Here is a 20,935-nt window from a genome sequence, read left to right as displayed (position 1 = left end):
GCGGCGGTCAACCTCCTCCCCGTGATCACTTTCTTTTCTCTACCGTCCCCTGACTTCCTACTTTTACTCTCGTCATACTTACTACGACTGCTGGAGGCCATTGTGACCTGATGTGAGCTTCGTCTCTGGGAAAGTGGTGTCGATTCACAAGGAAATAAATGCTCCTCATAATAAACATCCTACACGAACGGTTACTTTTAATGGGAGGATGTGATTAGAAACAACCCAGATGTAAAACTGTAAATCTACTTTTCATATACTGTCGAGTTCCTTCCCCTCATGACTGAACACTCACTGCCTGGACGCTCTTTCCTGGGAAAAATTCCTCTGGTGCAAAGGAAGTGATGCATTTTACATCTCAGGCTTTTTCTCAAGCAAACAAAAGCAGAGGAACTGTGGTTGGTTAGCATGAGCGGTGATAGTTGCTGTGGTTGAATGGAGAAAGAAAATGACGCCACCCACTAAAAACAGTGCTACACTTTCTGCAGATGAAGATGTAACCTGGAGTCTACGTGGACAGAAACAGTTTCACTCTCACAGACTAAAAAAGAAAATTGTATGTATGGATCATTTACCCGGACTGCACATGTGAAAACCCTCAGTCTCTGTCTGTAGCTGGATGTTTACTGGCAGCGTCGCAGTCTCTTTGGCCCCTGATGAGCAGAGATGTGCAGTAAATCACGTGACTTCTTCTCACAGTTCTGCAGCTCAAAGTTCAACAGATGAGAAACGACGTGAGCCAAACTTTTCTTTTTTTAACATTGACCGTGCCGGAGTAAATAATGCAGCTTTGGCCCGAGGAGAACGTTTCCCTTCAGTTAGCAACTGAGGAGCAGCTTCAGCTCAACCCTTCATTCTAATGTCAACTGTTTCCACTGGTTCCAGGTGACGTGTCCAGGACTTGAGTATGTCTTCTAAAAACAGAACAGGGCTACGAGCAAATGGACTCTTTGTTCCGTTTGTTGGTTTGTTAGTTTGTCTGCAGGATTAGACAACCACTACCAAATTGAAAAAAAGAAAGAATCACACATTTTCACCAATGTCTCACAAAGATATTTCATGGATCTTGATGAAATGTTTCTATAAGGACAATATCACTTAGAGGGTTTTATTTTCCACCCCTCTCCATTTGTTTATTTTCAACAGATTTCGATTAAACTTATTTCCAGAATTGGATTTCGTCCAAAACTTGCTTCTGGGTAGATAATAGTATTTTTTTTTTACATTTGCACTGATTTACCTGGGAATTTAGGGGACTGACATCTGCATGTGTGTGCAGTTTGGTGCAGCGTGGTTGAATTGGGACATTTGTCAAATTATAAAAGATTTTAATGAAAAGATAAGACTCCAGAGCCATTTCAAGAGCATTGAAACTAAGAACCACCCACTTTCTTTGAGGTGGAAAATAACACATTGCCAACCATATAGAACAGTTTGATTGTCTGGTTTTTCGGCATAGTGTACAAGGTCGTGGGTTTTTTTTGGGAGCGTGTGGCTCATTTTTAGCTCTGATCTGAGGTAATTACTACATGTAAGAGAAACGGCCACTTCAGTGAAGACTTGTCTGGTTATTATGGTTGGTTTAAGGCGGGGGAGCTTCGTCCAAGAATGAGGGGCTCCTCCGCTTGCATGTGTGATTAAACCACTTTCTGCACCCTGGTCTGTCGAAATGCATTGTGTCACATTTAGAAGCAGTTTTTTGACCATTGAAAATACTTAAAAGAGACAAGAGGACTTACTTCTTTCATCAAAGTGGTGTTTATATAATTTGGAAAATGTGGTTTTGCATCAGAAAACACAGATGCACACATGCTGAACCACAGTTATCATTCTTGGCAAAAGAAAACACTAATTTCCCTGGACTTTAAACTTTCGCTTTACACAAAAACTCCACTGTCTCAGATGGGAGCATTTCCTGGGAGTGTGAGTACAGAGATTGAGGAGGATGATGTTTGAGACAACAGCCCATCACACATTCAAAACCTTCACACAGATGTTGACACAGCAGGACTGTTGTGTTTCAGGGCATCAGGCCAAAAGTCCTGTTATCTGCAGTTGGATCTCGGCTGCTGCTGCTGCTGCTGCTGCTGCATGATCCTCTACTGTTTTGTTTTGACAGGGCACATGACAGAATGAGCAGCGAGAACGGATTACAACACTCGTGGCTCTGCAGCGCTTCTAAGGCACGTTTTAAAAATAGCAAAAGGCGTTCCCTGGAAACACAGAGCGAGTGTGTTTCCGTGCATGACACATTTTTGTGATTGTGAGTGTATGTTAAGTCAGTACATGGTTATTGGGTTTTGCGTCAGCTTGTGTGTGTACGTGAGCGAACAGTTTGTGTGTGTGTGAGTTTTCTTAAATGAAAGTGGATTATTTGCGGCAAGAAAATGGAAAAAGTTCAACATTGCAATTCTGGTGCATATCCTGGTTTATTTCTGGCACTGCCGAGCAGGGACGTGCCATCTATAGTGTCATTAGGACCGACACACACACACACACACACACACACACACACACACACACACACACATCCTTGCCTTTTAATAAAATCCAGACCATGCCTTGTGGGGTTAGTGGAGCCGCTGTGGGACGAAGTGCTGTCAAACTTTTACTTTTCTGAGCTGCTCCCTTGAACTCGGAGCAGCTGCCTGTTGTACAGCCTTATTTTACGCTGCAGCTCAGTGTGCATGAAATAACCTGAGTGTTTATTTGAGATATTTCATCGTAACAGAAAGAACCAACATAATCTGAGTGGTCTGTTTTCTGTTCACGTCTCGCGATGCATGTTGTGTTCATCATCCTGGCACAAGAGGCTCATTCCAGTGCAACACTTAGATTAATGCAAGATTCACATAGAGGGAAGAAAATCATAAAATGTGAAATGATCACACGCAGATTTAATTTTCACCCCAAGGTCAACATCCTCTGATGATCCTGACCTCTTCTGGCGGAGTGCAGGCTTTGAACTCTTGACCATCAACCTCTGGTGGGCCCATAACAGACCCCTGGAAGTGATAGCGGCTCACACACAGCGCCCGGCGGACGCTATGACTCTGAGCGCTGACTGACACACTGCTCACACACACATGCACACAGATAAAGGCAGATGGACTTCACACACACACACACACGCTCACACAATGAGTGGTCAACAGTTGAGGCTGCTTATCCTCCCCTCTAAACATTCCTGATTAGCTTTTCTCTCTCTGCTGCCTGTCGGACTCCCACAGAAAGTTGGAGAGAGAGCAACTGCTGTCGAGTGACTCTCTCTCTGTCTGTCGCACAGATAAACGACCATTTGGCTGCACGTTCTTGTCACTGTTGTTGGAACTTGATCAGTGACTCAGCCCACTACCACCTCTTGCAAGTGAATATTTTCACCGGCAACCCATTCATCATGCAGAGCTTTGAGGAGAATGCGAGGCAGCCTCAAGTCAAAAGTGTCAGTGCAGTAACAAACTGCCTCAAATTTAATAAAAGGAAACAACCATGCAGGAGAGAAAAGCGATCAGTCACAGGGAGGAAGTGCAGCTTTCTTTGTACTTTTTTTTAAATGGCCGCACATACAATTATAAAAATCAATCAATCAATCATCAAAAAATCTTTGTGAAACTGTAAAAGTGATTTGTAGCATTGAGCGGTGGAAAGAAAAGACCTGCAGCAGGACTCAGTCCACAGAACCCTGACGCCACATCACCGCTGCTGCGAGAACAACTGAAGGTGTCAGTGAAAAGTAGTTTTTTGTTAAAGAACAACTGTGATCCTGAACGCTATTTTCAAACCTGTGTAATTCTCTGCTTCATCTTGTCAAGCTGTCGGGTTGTTGCTGCCAGGTCTGATGAGGTCAGGGGTTTAAAGCCCCTCAGAGGGTTTAGCTGATGGACTGAACTTTTATCAAATGGCCTCATCTGGTTGGTGACATGATTTCCTTGGCTGGCTGTTAGCAAGGAGAGGCGGCTGAGTTTGTTTGGATAGATTACTTCTGCACACAATGTGTAATATCCTGGTGCTGCGAGTCTTTCAATCAAAACAATTACAAAAGACGGAGTATGGCGATGTTGTGAATTAGCGTTGGCATCGTGGGAGTCGTTGTTTTACAGCTTGTCCCGGTTTGCCCTCAGTGCTAATCCTTCAGGAGGTGATTAAGAGGAGCCCAATTATCTGCAGGGGTCTCCTCGTCTCTGAAAGCAGAAAACTCCTCACACACCTTTATCTGGCAGAAGTGGCCATTTCACCGGCAGCTCATTCATCAACATTCAAAGCTTCTAGGGAGACGTCAGCAAACCCACAAAGACGCATGACTGAGCCGCCTCACGTCGTCTCTAAGCAAATCGTCCATAAATGATCCACTGCACAAAGGTCAAACTGTTTCAGAGTCTTCACATGGAGCCATTTCAGTCAAGAACCCAGACAGCTTTTTCCATGGAAATGAAATTATTTAAATTCACTCACTCTCCTATAATCATGTTCTTTTTATTGGCTCATTTTGCTCAGATAGTCTTTGTTTGTGTCTGTGTGGTTTGTGCTCCGATGTTTTAAACCTCTGAATATTCTTGTAATGATCATCACCTTTTTTTTTAGCTCTAGTGTTTCCTGAAGGTAGAATACATTTAGTTGCTGGCATGACTTTTTGAGGTTTGGATGAAGAAATCTCAAAATATGAGTCAGAATCTGAGCACGAAGATTTACACAAGCATTTCCTGTGATTACATCGATAATTCTGAGGCAGCAAAAGTTTCTCCGTTAATTATTTAAGAGAGAAAATCAACCAGCACGAGATCTCTCTGAACCTCTCTGACTTATTCCTGTTTTTGGAAATGATAAATTAGAAGGAGTCCATTGTTTGGACCTGTCAGTGTTCAGCTGACGGGGTCATGAGGGTCGACCTGCAGGACTAAAGAACCTGTAGCTCCAGTAGAAACTTCAGAAACAGGCAGCTGAAGAAGAGAAGAGCAGTGAAGTGAGGAGTCCGCCTGATAACTTAAGAAAGTACTTGATGTCACATTGACAAATACAGTTTTAAAATGTTTAGTGTAAGCGTGTTTTTAAAGATCCACGATTAAAATCCTGCAACCACGACACAGTTTATAGAATGTTTTTACAAATGTACTTTATAATAACAATATAACTTCATGCATTGACACAAAGGAACAACATAGATTTGAGATAAGGGGAAACTGGGCTGGTTGGATTTCCTCCACACGACAGATATCATCAGTAAAGATGTTGGAGATCTCATTCACATTCATTCCTTGAATAACCTGCTTTTAGAAGAGACGCCAATTAGCCGTTTATTTCACATTTAGCTTTTGGGGAAACAGTCAAGTCATGTTTGTTTACATGTGTCTCGATGAGCTTCAAGATTCAAAATCAAAGATGTATGACAAATTTATGACGATTCAAATATATGAAATAAGAACATATCATAAATGAAAACAAATAGAACATTTAATCAAATGTGTGAGTGAGTGATAAATAAATAAAGTGATAGAAATTCCTGGATGAGCCCATGTGCCGAGGTCCGTGCCACGTATTTGGGAAATGCATGCAGTAGTTATGTGCGTGATCTTACCGACAAACAAACAAACAGAATGAAATCTTAACTTTGTTGGTGGATTCAACAAACATCAAATACAAAAACTACATCAAGAGAGTCCAACACTTTCAAAGACCCAGGACAGTTTGAACTATACGCCCACACCTCACAGAATATCCCACTATCACAGCTCATTCACTGTTTTCACTGGTCGAATCAAACTCCCGTGTTCGGACCCTGGACTCTCACCGCGGACGGACCCCTGCCACTCTCACACAGAAACCCTGTTCGGTCGAACCTGCCGCCTACACCAGCACGACCTCTCGACTGAAACCAAAACAGCCCCCGAGGTTACAACTCAACCTGTCCTGCTGCATCCTCCGCATGACTCCTGTCTCTCTCACACACACACACACACACACACACACACACACACACACACACACACACACACACACATTCCTACCTTATCAACATTGGGACTTTGGCGACCCACAGTTGACCACTGTTTCAAGTGATAAAAACTTACACACACTTTCCTCAAGTCTTTCAAAAATTGACAATTTAACGCCTTTGCTCTCAAATATACTCTCCCGATCTTTTACCACTTGTGAAAGAAAACAGTGAGAACGTGAGGGCCAACATGTAAACGTAGAAAACTCTTCACTGTCATTTAAGTGTCTCCACTGAGGGAGTAAGTCTGAGCACCCACAGAAAACCCATGTGGAAACAGGGACTCAAACCAAGAACCTACTTGCTGTGAGGCGAGGGTCCCAACCACTGCACCGCCCAATTCAACGTCTTCCTATGACAAATATTCTACAAACAATTTTCTCTTGTGAATTTATCAGAGCTGGAGCGGCTTTAATTGATGTACTTAAATACTGCTGTGTGTTGGAAATCCTTGGAAGATTTGTATTTTGAACGTTTTGTGCATTTTTCTATTTTCCACAAACCACTGCTTCCAGTTTTGGGGGGGGGGACGGTTTTGACCCTTTGACAGAATGTGAACGTCACGCTGCTTCTTACAGAAACAATATGCGACGCTGTGACATCAGGATGATACAGTCACAACAACAAAAACAACAAACGTGTGTCAATAGCATCTTTAACTCTGTGGGGAGACTGTGGTAATCAGATTAACAGGGTTAGAGGGTCTGGAAGGAGGAGGGGGGGGGGGGTCTCTGTGTGCGTGTGTGACGAGATAGCAGATGTAACAGCCAGACTTAGACCGTCTGTTTCTGATTTCTGTCTCAGTGTCTCTCTCCGTCTGACCGACTGAGTGATCGACTGTCCGTGACATCATCAAAACAAAAAAAAATCCCAAAATGTCACATTTTGAATCATAATAAATTACAGGAACTATGTTTCCTCCAGAAAATTAGATATTAGTTCTTTGTCAGAAACACGTTTGCACATTCAGCTCTTTTTTTCAAGCAACAGCTAGAAAATACAGATGAGTAAGTTTAATTACAGAAACTGGAAATGACTGATTACATTTTGAGAAGCTGACACAACCTGACACAGCTGCTCTTACGTCACAGGACTGTGATCAAGCAGCAGCCGTTGTAATTTCATAGTTAAGAGTCAATCAAATAGAAATTAAACTTTGATTCACAACATTTTCTATCGTATGCATTTTTCTTGACGGGATGAAAAAGCAGCTGCTTTTCCAGCTTTAAACACGACTTGACCCACAATTTAAAAGTTCCACTTCTCCACAAAGTTTCTTTAAATGTCTTTCCTCCCTGTCCTCCACCTGAGTCACTCCCTCTCACCACAGGCTTTGTCTCAGTCTGGTTCTCCCAGGCCGCCTCCGTCTGTCTCCCCCCACACGTCTCCGCGGCCCAGATCGTGCCTCGGCCTCCCCGAGCCGCAATGTTTAGACAAACCGAAAGAGACAGAGACGCGCTGACTGTGAAGGGAGAGTGACGCCGAAGTTTCCGCCTTCTCGTTCTCTGTAACTAACCCTGATGTTTTGCCTCAGAGGCTTTAAAGGCTGTATCGTAAATCCCTGAGGAGTAAACACACCATGAGAAGACTTTCAGATTCTTTTTTTTTGCAGTGCTTCTTTTGAATGCGACGTTATTCCCCCAAAAAAACTAAAATTTCTTCTGTGCAATGTTTTTTTTGTGGGTTGAGGGATAAAGTTACAGTGACTCAAGTCGTTTAGATAAAGGATGGAAGGATAAACAGACAGATGTGAATTATCAGAGTTTTTCAAATGTTTTAAAATCTGCATGTTGCTTTATATATATATATAAAAAAAACTAGGAACACAGGAATGCCCAAAACATATTTCCCACCCACACATTTTGTTTTCCACAGTTTATTCAGCCATACCTCAAACATTTGTCGCCCAGAAACCTCTGGATTATGCTGTTCAGGAAGAAAAGGGAAACAGTCGGTCTTTATTTTTGGCAGACGACATGGAAGTCTGGCTTCTTAAAGCAGCAGCGGTGGCATGGGCTGTGGTGGTGGAGGTGGTGGAGGTGGTGGAGGTGTCTCTTCCAGGGTAGCGGATGCTGTTTTTGGGTCACAGCGACTCCCTGTCTGCCTGAAACATTTCTGTCATCTGTCACACATCCATCCCCTGGATCCCTCTATCCTCTTTCTGCTGAACCTCCTCATCACGTGGATTTGTTGTCAGAAGAGGCAGAAGTGCTCTTTAAATACATTATTCAACTACATTTTATATGTGAGGCTGCATTCGTGCATGTGTTTACAGTGCAAAGTCCAAACCACCAACACCTGAACCCTGCACAGTCAAGAATAAAGCCTCCTATCAGAGCTCTGGATTCTCTCCAGCTCATTTTCTCTTTCTCTGGGATCCACTGTTTGCCGTCCAAGTCAATACTCTCCCTGGCTTCGGGTTTTCAATAGCCTGACTCCCCGGGCGTGACGGAGACATTCTCTCTCAGCCACACTTCAAAGAATATGTCAGATGATATTTGCAAGGACACATATTGATTCTCTGTCTTTCCTTCCGAGAGGAGAATATCAGCATAGAGCAGATTAGTCTTCGTATTTCTCTCCCGACCTGTAGAGTCGGCTCAGACGCGAGGGGGAATCCTGGAGTGTCAGACGGCGGGGTGGGTGACCCACGGTGGAAATTTCTAAGTGTGCTTTAAAGTTATCACAGAGAAAAGTATTGTTTCTGCCATGGATACTGGAAGTAACAAGCAGTAAAAACCCCAAACACACTTTTTTATTGTTGCAGCCCGGTGACAGAGTGGAACACTGAGGCGGCAGAAACAAAACCGTGTAGTGACAGTCGTGGTCGACCGGCGACGTTTCCAACCACATTTCTGACACACCCTGGACATTTTTTTCCTTTAAATCCAGACGACTCCTGAAAACAGCGGGAAACTAAAGCCGTCATTTCACCCCTAAAACCAGAAAGAGTTTAAAAACGCTATTTATTTAAAGTCAAAAGACAAATGTGACTGAACCAAACTGGGCCCTTGATGAAAGGAAGATTTAGCTGCAGAGGGAAGGAATGTGGTTTCCTGCTCATGAAGAGACCTCCAGACAGAAGCTGACGGTGTTCCCCCGGCTGTTGTTTCATGCATCTTGTGACATGATCAAAGGGGAACACTATCAATGTTCTAATCATCGCATGCAGGACACTTTTCATGGGACAGATAACGAGGAACAATCGGTGCATACCTTTGTGTTTGTGCAGACAAGACAATGGTCTACAAAGAGCAGCCGTGCAAAACTATCCTTTCAGCTTGACGCTGTTTTATGATTTTTTTTTTTGCAGATGACAGATAAATACCCTCAGAGATTCAAATGATTAAAACATTTATATTCTCAGGGAATTGCAGATTTATTTTTAAAGGAGACACATTTAGCGTGTGGCTCAGGCTCCAGCTTTCTATTCGAGTTGAAGAGAAAACTAATCATTCTGATATTCTGTTCTCTGTGTCCAAACCCAACGAGAGGCCAACATGACTGAAGATCATAAAACAAATTGATGCGAATATCTTTTTTTCCAATTGTCCCTAGATGTCCCTTCAGATTGGGGTTAGGTTTCCCCACTCAAGGACAAATTATGTTTTCTCAATTTCCAAAAGTTCTGCAAAGTAAAGAAAGTCCACAGATAGGGAAGTCTGGACGATATACTTATGTGCAATCAACATTTTGCAGATTGCATTCCTAGTTGCTAGTCTGACACGCCCCCTAACAAAGCCAGGTGACGGAGGCCGACGTTTCCGACATGTGCATGAAGCGGTTGACCAATCGCAATGGAGTGAGGATGAGGAGGAGCTCGGGCTTTATCAAGAGAGGCCTTAAAGAGACAGGAGCTAAACGAGACTGAAAAGAGGAGGTGCAGCAATGAACAATATGACGCTGACGTGTTTTCTAAACTTTAAAGTTTGTAAATATGTTTGAGTGATAAGAAAAATTTAAACGATCAAACTGAATAAACGTAGGCCTGTAATATGTCTCCTTCAATGGTTAACAATACGTCCACGCTATAATACCGCGATTTAATCCAAATCCTAAAACTCAATTTACACAGTCAACAAATCACCTCAGCATTAAAGGAGGCGTGTGCGGCTCTGATCACCTTCGGCCCTTTGAAAGTAAACACCTCCAGCCGCTCTCGGGGAAGTTAACCTACAGTGAAATGTACTGTAGCTACAGTGTAAAGGCGAATGTGTCGAACGGGTCCCGCTGTGGCTGCCTGCTCTGACATTCCTCCTCATCACTCATGTTGTTCTTGGCACTGGCAGAACATTCTTACACCTGGACTCTGTGGAAACTGCTTTCCTGTCGTACGAGAACACTCGGCCCCTCTGTGGTGCCGACTGCCAGACAAGCAGAACACATGATGGGTGCTTCAAATGAAAACACACACACACACTTGTAGGTAAACACAGTCAGGATCAAGAGTTAAACCAGAGCAAGCTTTCATATCTGTGAGGAAATAAGGGAAAGGAAGTTCTGCTTTCAAAATAAAAGCACTAAAAAAGTGATGAAGAATACTCATCCACACAATAAGATGGAAACACAAAGATTCTCCATTAAGCCTTTTTTTTTCAGCAATATAAAAACATTTCCAGACAAACATTCACACTGGAACCATAACGATGCTTTACAAATCAACGGACATGAAGTGGTGTTGTCTGGGACAGGCAGGAAGTTCAACAAATCAAATCAAAGCACACCTAAATAATCAGAAACAACAATGACACTGCTTCATATACAACTCAAACAAGCAAACACAAGCATGCCAGGTGGAGGGACAGCAAATTTTTGTTGGACCCAAGTTAGACCGAGCAAGATTATGAAGAAACTTCATAAATCAGAAAATGTATAAAGGTTTTCCATCATTTCACATCTAATTCTCTTATGTAAAGACCTTTTTAAACACGGTCTATCGTCCATGTGGTGTTAAATCAACGCTCGACGCTCACCTGCTTGTTTATACACGAGCATTACAAACATTTCTCCTGACACACTCTCTGTGTTCTACTTCACCTTCCCAACAAACATTTTCAGGAAGGTTTTCGTTCTCGCCTGTTTTATTTTGACAAGGAAGATCAGTGGTCGGCTGATTCACTTCCTCTGACTTTACAACCTCAGACTGAGCTCAGCTGCAGCAGCTCAGACCAGACTGCGCTCACACACTGACACACACACAGACACACACAGACACACACCGTGGCGGTTCATCATCCTGCTGCCCAGCATCATGAGCTCTGCTCCTCGGACTCGCTCTCTGCTCTTTACCGGATAAACGTTGGACTTATTTACGCTCGTATCATGGGAATATACCGTCGGTGCGCTCGGCTCCGTGGATGTGTACAGCCTTGATGGAAACCATGTCACCGCAGCAGGGGACCATGGGACAGAACAGGTCCGACTCTCTGACCGGAGAGAGCAAGGCGCCCACCGAAAACAAAAAGGTAACAGCGGCGCTTCTCTGCTGATGGAGCAGTGGCTCCGGACACTGTGCGTCCTGTGCGTATTTACGCACAGAGATTCCAGGCGCTTTCAATTAGGATACGTTTGCAGATTCAAATCAGACTCTTGTGAAATGTGAAACTTAATTTTTTTTCGATACAAGAATCATGACAGAACCAGGGTGTGAGTTTTTTAAAGTGACTTTAAAGACTGACTGTGGATGATTTATGCGTAAAATGTCAGAGTTGTTCGGTTTAATCGCTTATTTCCATATTTATTTGCTGGACTACTGAAGTTCCCTTTTTGGTCTGGTCTTGGAAATCTGCATTTGTTTCTTCTGCTTCACACCAGGTCAGTTTCTTGGGCTGGATAATGATTAAGTCGTTGGTGATAAGAGCTGTTTTAAATAAAGTGCATATCGAATTTGTTTGTTAAATGAACATTTAAACCCCTGTTAAGCACTTTTCATTTTATTTGGTGTTTTGGATTTCTCATTTGAAAACCTGGATATGATTTTAAACGCGTAAAATCCACCTACATTGTGATATTTATGATAATATTATTTCTAACCGGGAGAAACGCTCAAATCCACTAACAAGAGACATTGTTAGTCACTGTTATCTCAAATAAATGTCTATCTGACTGAGCTGAAGAGAAACCAAACTGCAGAACAGGATAACGAGCTGATAGTGATGATTTATCAATCAGACAGACAAAGCAATGATCAGCTTCTCTGGCCTCTCGAAAGTTAAGCTCCTTCTTTAAACAACAAAATTAAACTCTAGTTTTTAACATATGATTCGTGGCCTCTGACTCTCATGTGGTTTAACTGAGCTGCAGTTACTGTAGTTTCCCCCCCCCCCCCAGTTTTTGGTGACCCGCTCTGATTGAACATGTAGTAAACAGCGCCCCCCTCCAGTGCATTTTAAAATAAAGATTGAAGTATTTTTCTGCAGCATCTCAGCAGGATGTGTAGAACTCATATCTGCTAAAATGCTGCAAATAAATAAATAAATGCAAAGTCAGCCATTGTCCACATTTGGAGTCTTATTTAAACATGTGTTTTAATATAAATGCCATCATCTGCAGAAAGAAGGCTGAGTTTATATGTAGAATTATATATAGATATGTATTTCTGTCCCTGTTGATTGGGTTTTAATGGTATAATAACTTCACCAGTTTGGCTCCAGATTAATCAACCAAAGACGGATGGTTTCAGTTCAACAGTTAGAGCTGAAGGACCATTACTGTGTTATTGTCTAATTTCTTCACCTCCAACGCAGGATATGCACGGCCGTGTTTTTACACAAGGAAACTTAATGTTTTCCCAAGTATTTCACCACTTCCCCGGGCCGCTGCACTCGGTCGTGGTTTGGAAAGTTTCTGCGCTCAGCTCAGCTCTGGGAAGTTGTGAGAAATGAGCTGTCATCCGGCCACCTCCAGAGAAACCGGAGCCGCGCTTCATTGTCACGGACGGAGAAAATACTCCGAATGCAGAGTTTCCACATGCCTCCCTGCGCTCCGATGCTGTTCTTCTTTGTTTCTGTCCAAATGTTGAGGCTTTATTTGACATGTATGACAGCTACATGCGTAGATGGTCTCTCTGCTGATATGATAACATTGGTGTTTTCTTGAAGTTAGAGCTCACAGTTCAGGATTCCTCTTTGATTTCTGTGCAGTCGTCATCCTCTGAGATTTCAGGACTTACATGTGCAGCAGCGATATGACTATTGAGCTTCGTGTGAATATGATGTATCTGATTATGAACTTAAGAGTAGTTGCTTGTAGAAGATACCAGCAACTACTGTACATTCCTGTTTACATGTGACAGATCATAGTCAGTAGTTGCTGAGCATGAAGCTGTCACCAAACGGTTTTAAAGCTCAAACAGGAAATTATAATGTGATTAAGATGCGTCCACGTCATGTGACTGAGGTCAAACTTTACCACATCTGGTACGATTCGTAGAATGGGAAAAATGAGGCTCCGAGGTTAGAGCGGTCATCCCCTAAAGAAGGTCGGTCGGTGGTTTGATTCGTTCCCCTTCTGCATGCCGAAGTGTCCTTGGGCAATATACCCATAATGCCCCTTCTCATAGATGCACTGTGTGAATGGCTAAAAAACTTGTGGAGAATTTCCGACTGTGCAGATTCAGCTGAGTCAGTTTCTAACATGAAACTAATGAAATCCTAAAACCAACCTCAAACATGACGTCTCCCTCCTCCTCCGACTGTTAAACTGTTGTCGGGGCAGTTTGTCTGTCGTGTGTCCTCTTCATCTCGAAGTTTGTGAAAAGTAGATGAATCATTCTTTTGTCCGGACATTTTTTATAGTTTGATGTTGTGACTGTGGACTCAATTTCTCATCGCGAACGCTATCGGAGAGGAATGTGACACCAATAAGTCTCTGCAAAGTTTGACTTATTTCATGTACATTTGAATTTCTAACTGTTTCCAGATTAGCAGTTGTGTATATTTGGAGGGTGTTTATGTGTCACACGTTTTTGGAATGTCGTCGATAGATCGGCTTTAAGTGGAATGGCTGTGGTTGCCACGGGGATGACTGTCATACTTGAGGCTGCTCGCAATTCATCATGTTACAGTGAGAATAAACGAGGGATCGTAAACATTGTGCAACACCACTCTTCTGATCCACCTTTCAACAATTTCACTCACTTCCTCTTTTTCCTCTTGCTGCTGTCACTTCTCTTTTTGTTTAGTTAACTCCTCAGACACACACACACACACACACACACACACACACACACACACACACACACACACACACACACACACAGGATCTTTTTTCCATTTCCCTGTCTGCCTTTATTTCCTGCAGGCTTCGAGCAGTGCTGGTTTTGTGCTCTGCGTTTCCATTTGGCCTCCTTCTCAATAACCACCATACAGAATGCCATTTATCATGGGATGCCAAATGGTGCAAACCATCATGTTCAGTCAGCACTTGCATTGATTACCCCCCCCCCCCCCCCTCCCCCCCCCCCCTCTCTCTGACTGCATAGAAGATGAAGACCTTGGCCCAAAGACGACAGTCAGCTCCTTCGCTGGTCATCAGCAAAGCACTTACCAGATCGAGAAGCACGTCCAGGTATGAGCTCCCACACACACACACACACACACACACACACACTTGGGCTCTGACATCATTGTTGGCCTGCAGTTTGTCAATGGAGCGATGATTTCTCTCAGGAGAAAACTGCAATTTGTAGCAGAGTTTTATTTCTTCCTCGTTCCATATGAATTTAGATTCCTCAGATTTAGGGTTTAAGGGATTTGTAAGCTGTTTTCAGACAAGAGCACAGACCGGGACATTTTCCTGAAATGTTCTGGATTTAGGTTTTAAGGGTTTAAAAGAGAGAAATTTAGCTCCAGAATCACTAACGCAGGGATTTAAGGAAGTGAAACACCGATATTTTAGAGGCTAGAGATTCCGATTATTTCCCACTCTGCTTTGAACGCTGGCTTCCCAGACTCATTCATGGCTTAGAGCGGGGTTTAAATGCTTACCTCTCTCAGAGCTATCAGGATTTTCATCACCCTTGCCCATTATCAAACAAATCCTTTCCTCTTCCTTTCAACAGGGTCGGAAATAAGCCATTAAAAACCTCTCAGGGGAAGCATGTACTTACCAGGAACTTCACTGTGTTTAACTTAACTCTTTGCCTGTGTCACTTTTTTAGGGATTTTTGGGGAATTTCATGGACTTTATTTCTCCTCTAAACCCTTTTAGACTTTAATATCAAAGTTTATGTGCCGCCGTAATGTCTCCATCGAGGAAGTGCCTGTCTGGTGTGTTTATGATGCGTGTGCATGCTAGTGCCAGTTTTTAGTGACGGCACAGGGAGGTCAGGTTTGGCCGCTGAACTGTGAAACAGGACCATTAAGACCAGCGCTGAGGGAAACTCTTCACACTTTTAAATGGGTCAGTGCTCATGGGGCAGAGTGTGTGTGTCTGTGTGTGTGTGTGTGTGTGTGGGTGTTTGTCTGTGTGTGTCTGTGGGTGTGTGTGTGCAGAAGAAAGTTAAAACAACTCATATTCTGCTTGCAAGCTCAGAGGGAGGGAGAGACAAGTTCTTGAGTGAAAGACAAATAGACTGACAGAGTCTCTTAGTCTGTCCAAGTCCGTCCAGTGTGTGTGTGTGTGTGTGTGTGTGTGTGTGTGTGTGTGTGTGTGTGCATGCTTTACAAGTCAGGAGGTATGGAGCCAGGGCTTGACACTCTCAGCTGTCACCTTTGACCTTTGACATCTCGTCAGGAGGTGCATGGGCCGCTCTGGGTCATCTGGGGTCAACACCTCTCATGTCGTGTGAGGTGTTCATTAATGTCCGGATGTGTGTGTCTCTGTGTGTGTGTGTGTGTGTGTGTCTGTGTGTGTGTGTGTGTGTGTGTCTGTGTGTGCGTGGTGGTCAGGTGACTCACAGTAGGTGAATGTGAAAGATCACCAGCGTGATTATTGTGCAGGGGCTGTCAGTTATTTCCATATTTTCAGGATGATTGATTTAATTTCTAGATTTTCTTGGTTTCTTTTTTGTTTGTCATGAATTTGTTCTGACAGCGTTTCATGGTAGCTGTGGTATAAAAACTATAAACCCCCAAAGTGCTATTAATACAGTTTTTATGGATAAACAAGTAGCGCCAGAAATACTTGGCAGTGGGTTTCACAGCACAGCAACACCACTGTTCTCTTCCTCCAAATAATTCTGCTGGCTCAGGTGGTTATTACAAAAGAAGGAAAGTAGCTTCGCTGTATTTGTCGTCCTGAGAACTTTCTACAATCACAAATGAAAGAAGGATTTTCTTCTTATATCAGAATCAGGAAGATTTTTCAGTTTTGTTACTTCGAGACAACGGCGACCACAAACCACATCGGTTCTTTCACATCAGCCACATGAGCGCCGTTACTCATAAGTAACTTTAGTTCAGTAATATCTCACAAACCCTTCACTCGTGTTTGTCAGTTTCACATATCTGTATCGTGATGTATTTTTATATGATTCTAACAAATCGATCGCATTGTATCATGAGCTATTCTGCAATTCGCACCACTTTTAACAGTGTTTTAAATTTAACCTTTTTTAATTTTTCTGTCTGATTATTAAAAATGTAATTTAACCTTAAAAAAATCAAGTTCTGATTTGCTTAGTTTGATTGATTTCATTTAAAAAAATCCAACATATTACATTGGTACATAGACATTTTTTACAGCCTTTACATTTGCTATTGTTATTCAAACCACTAACCTGTAGCCCTGTGTTGTCATGTTAGCTTCTTCAGTGTGGCTGTGGCTCAGAAGGTAGAGCGGGTTGTCCATTAATCATAGGGTCACTAGTTTGATTCTCCATTTGCGCAGATGCGTGCTGGATATAGAAGCAGTGTGTGGATGTGTGATTGTATTTAAAAGCGCTTTGAGTTGTTGTTAAGTTTAGAAAAGTTCATGAATGCAGCTTGTTTACCGTCTCAGGGAAATACAAGGTTTTCACCATATTTCTTCTTCGCACGCTTTTATCGTTCCTCCTCTTCCAACCTCAATAAACAGCATCAGCTCTGTTTAAGAACCATCCAACAGCTCAGCCTGGAATCAGAGAATTACTTAAGGACAAAGGATCTTTTCACAAACTCGAGTTCTTGCTCTTGTTCTTATAACAACAGCTTGGAAATTAAATTTGTTTTAATGTTAGACAAATTAGAAACATCGGCTGAATGCCTGAAAAATAAATGTGAACTCATGACTGATTTCATTAGAGATTTATACATTTAACAGCTTTAATACCTGAGGGTCCTGGCTTTCCCATCAGGCCAAGAGACGCTGAAAGGCTCTTTGGCCTTCAGCTCAGCCACTTACATCACCTGCACACACACACACGCACACGCACACACACACACACGCACACACACACACACACACACGCAGACGCACACACTCATCCAGAAGTATAACCTCATCTCACAGTGCAGGGTATTAAACTGGAGAATGAATCCCCCCCACCCCGCCCACAGGCAATGAAACCTACACTGCAGGGAGGAAGGTGACTGCACCATAAAGAGTGTGACACACACACACACAAATCCAAAAACCATCTGACACAGCACACACACACGTCATTCACTCATGTGCACACACTACAGCAACATCTCAGTCCATTTATCTGACACCTCAGTAGACGGACACGTGTTTGTTTTAATATACTCGTCAGGATATCAGTGTGTTTTTCTGGTTGTTCCAAGGTCCCTGAACACAACGACAAATACATGAGCGCGCTCACTCACATTTCATGCAAAAGAAGTTTCCTAATGAGATCTGCTGAGGATATCACGGCCGATAGCCCCTGGCCACTTCTCCTTTACCGACTGAAAAAAAGTGAAGAGCTGATGATACAGACGATATAGAAACTCACATTAACACACACACACACACACACACACACACACAAACACTCACAGGGACATTTGTGCGGTTGATTATAAAGCTGAGCAGATGTGCAGTGTTATATAAGAGTGTGTCACGGCTGCCCTGAGGGAGTCCGTCTGCTCGGTGGGGGTCGGAGAGGGTTGACAGCGGAGGTGACGTTACACAGCCACTGAACACGTCGCTGTGCAACAGTGTGGCGGTGTGATGTGTTGAATAAAACGATGTCAGTGAGTGAGTTTATTAAGGTATTGATCTTTTAAAACATCGCTGAAACTTAGGAAAAGGAGCTTGATGCAGAAAAAGAAAGAGAGAGCGACACAGAAATGGACTGAGGGGAAAGTGGAACATGTTTGGGAAGAAGAAAAAACCCAGGGAAGAAGAAAGAGAAAGTTACAGCTGTTTATCCAGCTGTTGTCCTCGGGGTTTATCGTACTTACACCTGTCGGATCATGCTTGTGTCCGTGACTAAAACTTTACTCGTCTGTCCCGTCCCGGCCTCCGACACTTAACAACTGAGTGAATCACACAGGTTGTTTTCTAATTCTTTTACTTCATTCTGGATTTTGACATCATGCTTTAAATCCAAATCTTCCCTGGTGCCACTTACATATTCATGCGGGGACATTAGTATGCAGTGTTGTGTGCGTCTTTTCTACACCGGGTTCTCATTGTGTTTCAAAAAGTCAACAGTTCTCGGCACAGAGCAGTTCCTCGACAAAGGTGGCCATGTATGCGAGGGCGGGCCGACCACTCGATTTATCAACATCACATGATGCACAATGGAGCCATTAGCCGCTCATCCATCAGACCCAAAGGGCGGCCGGCCCGGCTGTCAATCTCACATTCAGGAGCGAGGGGTGTGCGGCGAATACGGAACATGACGCCTTTTTTGGGGCAGCGAGATGTGAAAGGGTCTTTACAGCAAGGTTTGTCCATGTGTGTGTGTGTGTGTGTGTGTGTGTGTGGCCTCCTCTGACAGGAGCATTGAACAGACGAGGATGTGTTTCTCAAACTTTTGCTCTGTAATGATTATAATGCTGCTGCAATTTAACAAAGAACCCCCCCCCCCCCCCCAAAAAAAATCCTCCCCTCGTCCCGTTTGCATGTGGTCTCTCACCCCTGCTGTCCTGCGGCGTCCTGTGGCCCGACATCAAGAGAGCAGCCACTGCCATGTTGAGAAATCCAATAGGAGCTGAGCTTTGATGCGGAATTAGTCACATATCAAAGACTCCGGAGAAAACTCATTTTGAACTTTATTAGTTCTTTGGAGACAAAATTTGGAGAAAAAGCGGGGGGGGGGGGGGGGGGGGGGGGTCGGTACATAGAGTCATGTCCCCAAATGACTTCAAGCTGCAAGAGTTGACACTGAAAATTAAGATTTACATGTTGCAGCCTCCATCTCTTTGACGCAGTAATAAAGAAATGCTTGATTTAGAGTAGTGGGCTGGTGGTTGTGTAAATGTTTTCAAAGGGGGGGGTAAAAACTCATTTCACAGTAAAACCACATGGAAAGTATTTTTTTTCTGTTCTAGGAACAATGGCAGATTGTTTTGCAGCAAGAAACTTTGTCATCGTTAAAGCAACATGTTGTCATATCATGTCTTGATAAAGTAAAATATTGTTGACCCGAGAAAAATGAAACGGATGTATTCCTCTCAACCCGTCCTTCATCTTCATTTTCCCACTCTTTCTATCCCACGGGGCCTCAGAGCTTAATTGGCTACATTCATCGCTTTTAATTGAATTCACTCAGCGGCCCTTGGATTTATTTTTGGATGGCACACAAAGACGGACGAAAGAAGGGAAGCACTCCAGCGTAGTCGTCTGTTCTTTGTTAATAATTGCATAACCAGTTACTTACGCAATGTCGCTGGACGGAGAGCGAATTTGAACTTCTGTGTCCTCCCAGCAAGAGTTGGACTACTTCTTCTTTGTGGAAAGGGTCAACTGTGTTTTTGTGCTTGTGGGTGCGTATGGGTGCGTCCTAGGATGTGCATTTGTAAGAGAAGTATGTTAAAAAGTGGGTGTGTACATGCGTGAGAGTGTGTGAATGTTTGTGTACATGAAAGAGGCAGGGACGGAGATATAAAGTGTGTTTAAGTAGAAATCTCGGTCTTTTATCTGGTAGAGAAGCGTAAACAGGAAAGCTCTCAAACTATTTCCTCTTCCTCTAAAAGTTCCCCACAGTTTACATCTGTCCATCAGCGGGACATATTGACAGCAGAGATGCAAGATAGAAGCTTCAAATTAAAACTGAAGAGACGGAATAGATGATGTAACAGACGAGTTTTTCGGATGAACGATTCGTGACCTCTGCAGAGGAGGTTATGTTTTCATCCCTTTCCCTTTGTCCGTTGGTTTGTTTGTTTGTAAGCAAGATCACACAAAAGCAATTGATTTGATTCTCACGAGACCTGGTGGACGGACGTGATGCTGGTCAGGGAAGAACCCATCACGTTTTGGTGCAGATCTAGATCAGGAGGTGGATCCAGGAATTAGTTTTAGCACTTTTCACTTTTTTCTCTGATAATAATTCATGGATCTTGATGAAAAGTTGCAGAATAAAATGGACTCTGAATTTTCCAACTGTTTGACTTGATAGAGCCGTCTTTGTGCACATTCAAAATAATGTCTAACAGCTTTGTCCAACCAACGTTATTTGTAGCCAAACTATTGCACCAAGGGTCCAACATTTATTTTATTGAAAGCAGCTTATTTTATGTGTGTGGAATCGAGTGTAAGGAATCAGGAGAAGAAATGCAGTAAATAATGAGGAGCATGTTCCAGTTTTGCACTTTGTCTTCCAACTGCAGAAGCTAGTTTTTTCACAGCCTTTTTCAAATTAGGTTCAACAACATCCACGTCATGTTTTGTTACCTACATCCTCGCCGATGTGCCGTTATTCCCCAAAGCTGGAGGAGTTTGGAAAATCCCCTTTAGTTCAAATGCAGCAACTGTGAAACCACTGGAATGAATCAAGCTTCCTGAGTGATTTCATATTCTCACAATCAATTCCTGCACTTTCAGTCCTCCATTCTTCTGTCAGCTGCTTTGATG

At 43.1% G+C, this 20,935-nt stretch overlaps 1 protein-coding gene across 2 annotated transcripts in view; it reads left to right on the top strand.

The window, feature by feature from the left end:
- Nucleotides 1-20,935, top strand: part of LOC109637989 (rho GTPase-activating protein 20-like) — a 46,292-nt gene that overhangs the window by 7,159 nt on the left and 18,198 nt on the right. Inside the window, exons 1-2 of one of the 2 annotated variants that reach the window (XM_020100723.2) lie at nucleotides 11,155-11,454; nucleotides 14,472-14,557. In XM_020100723.2, the coding sequence (XP_019956282.2) occupies nucleotides 11,347-11,454; nucleotides 14,472-14,557 (194 nt within the window). In that variant the 5' untranslated portion in view covers nucleotides 11,155-11,346. Of the gene's footprint in view, nucleotides 1-11,154; nucleotides 11,455-14,471; nucleotides 14,558-20,935 lie in introns of those variants that run through there. The other variant, XM_069533062.1, reaches the window with a different exon arrangement.

This window comes from Paralichthys olivaceus, chromosome 10, assembly GCF_024713975.1.
Source record: "Paralichthys olivaceus isolate ysfri-2021 chromosome 10, ASM2471397v2, whole genome shotgun sequence".
NCBI lineage: Eukaryota > Metazoa > Chordata > Actinopteri > Pleuronectiformes > Paralichthyidae > Paralichthys > Paralichthys olivaceus.
Note: the sequence above shows the minus strand (reverse complement) of the source record. Positions and strands in the feature narration are given on the sequence as shown.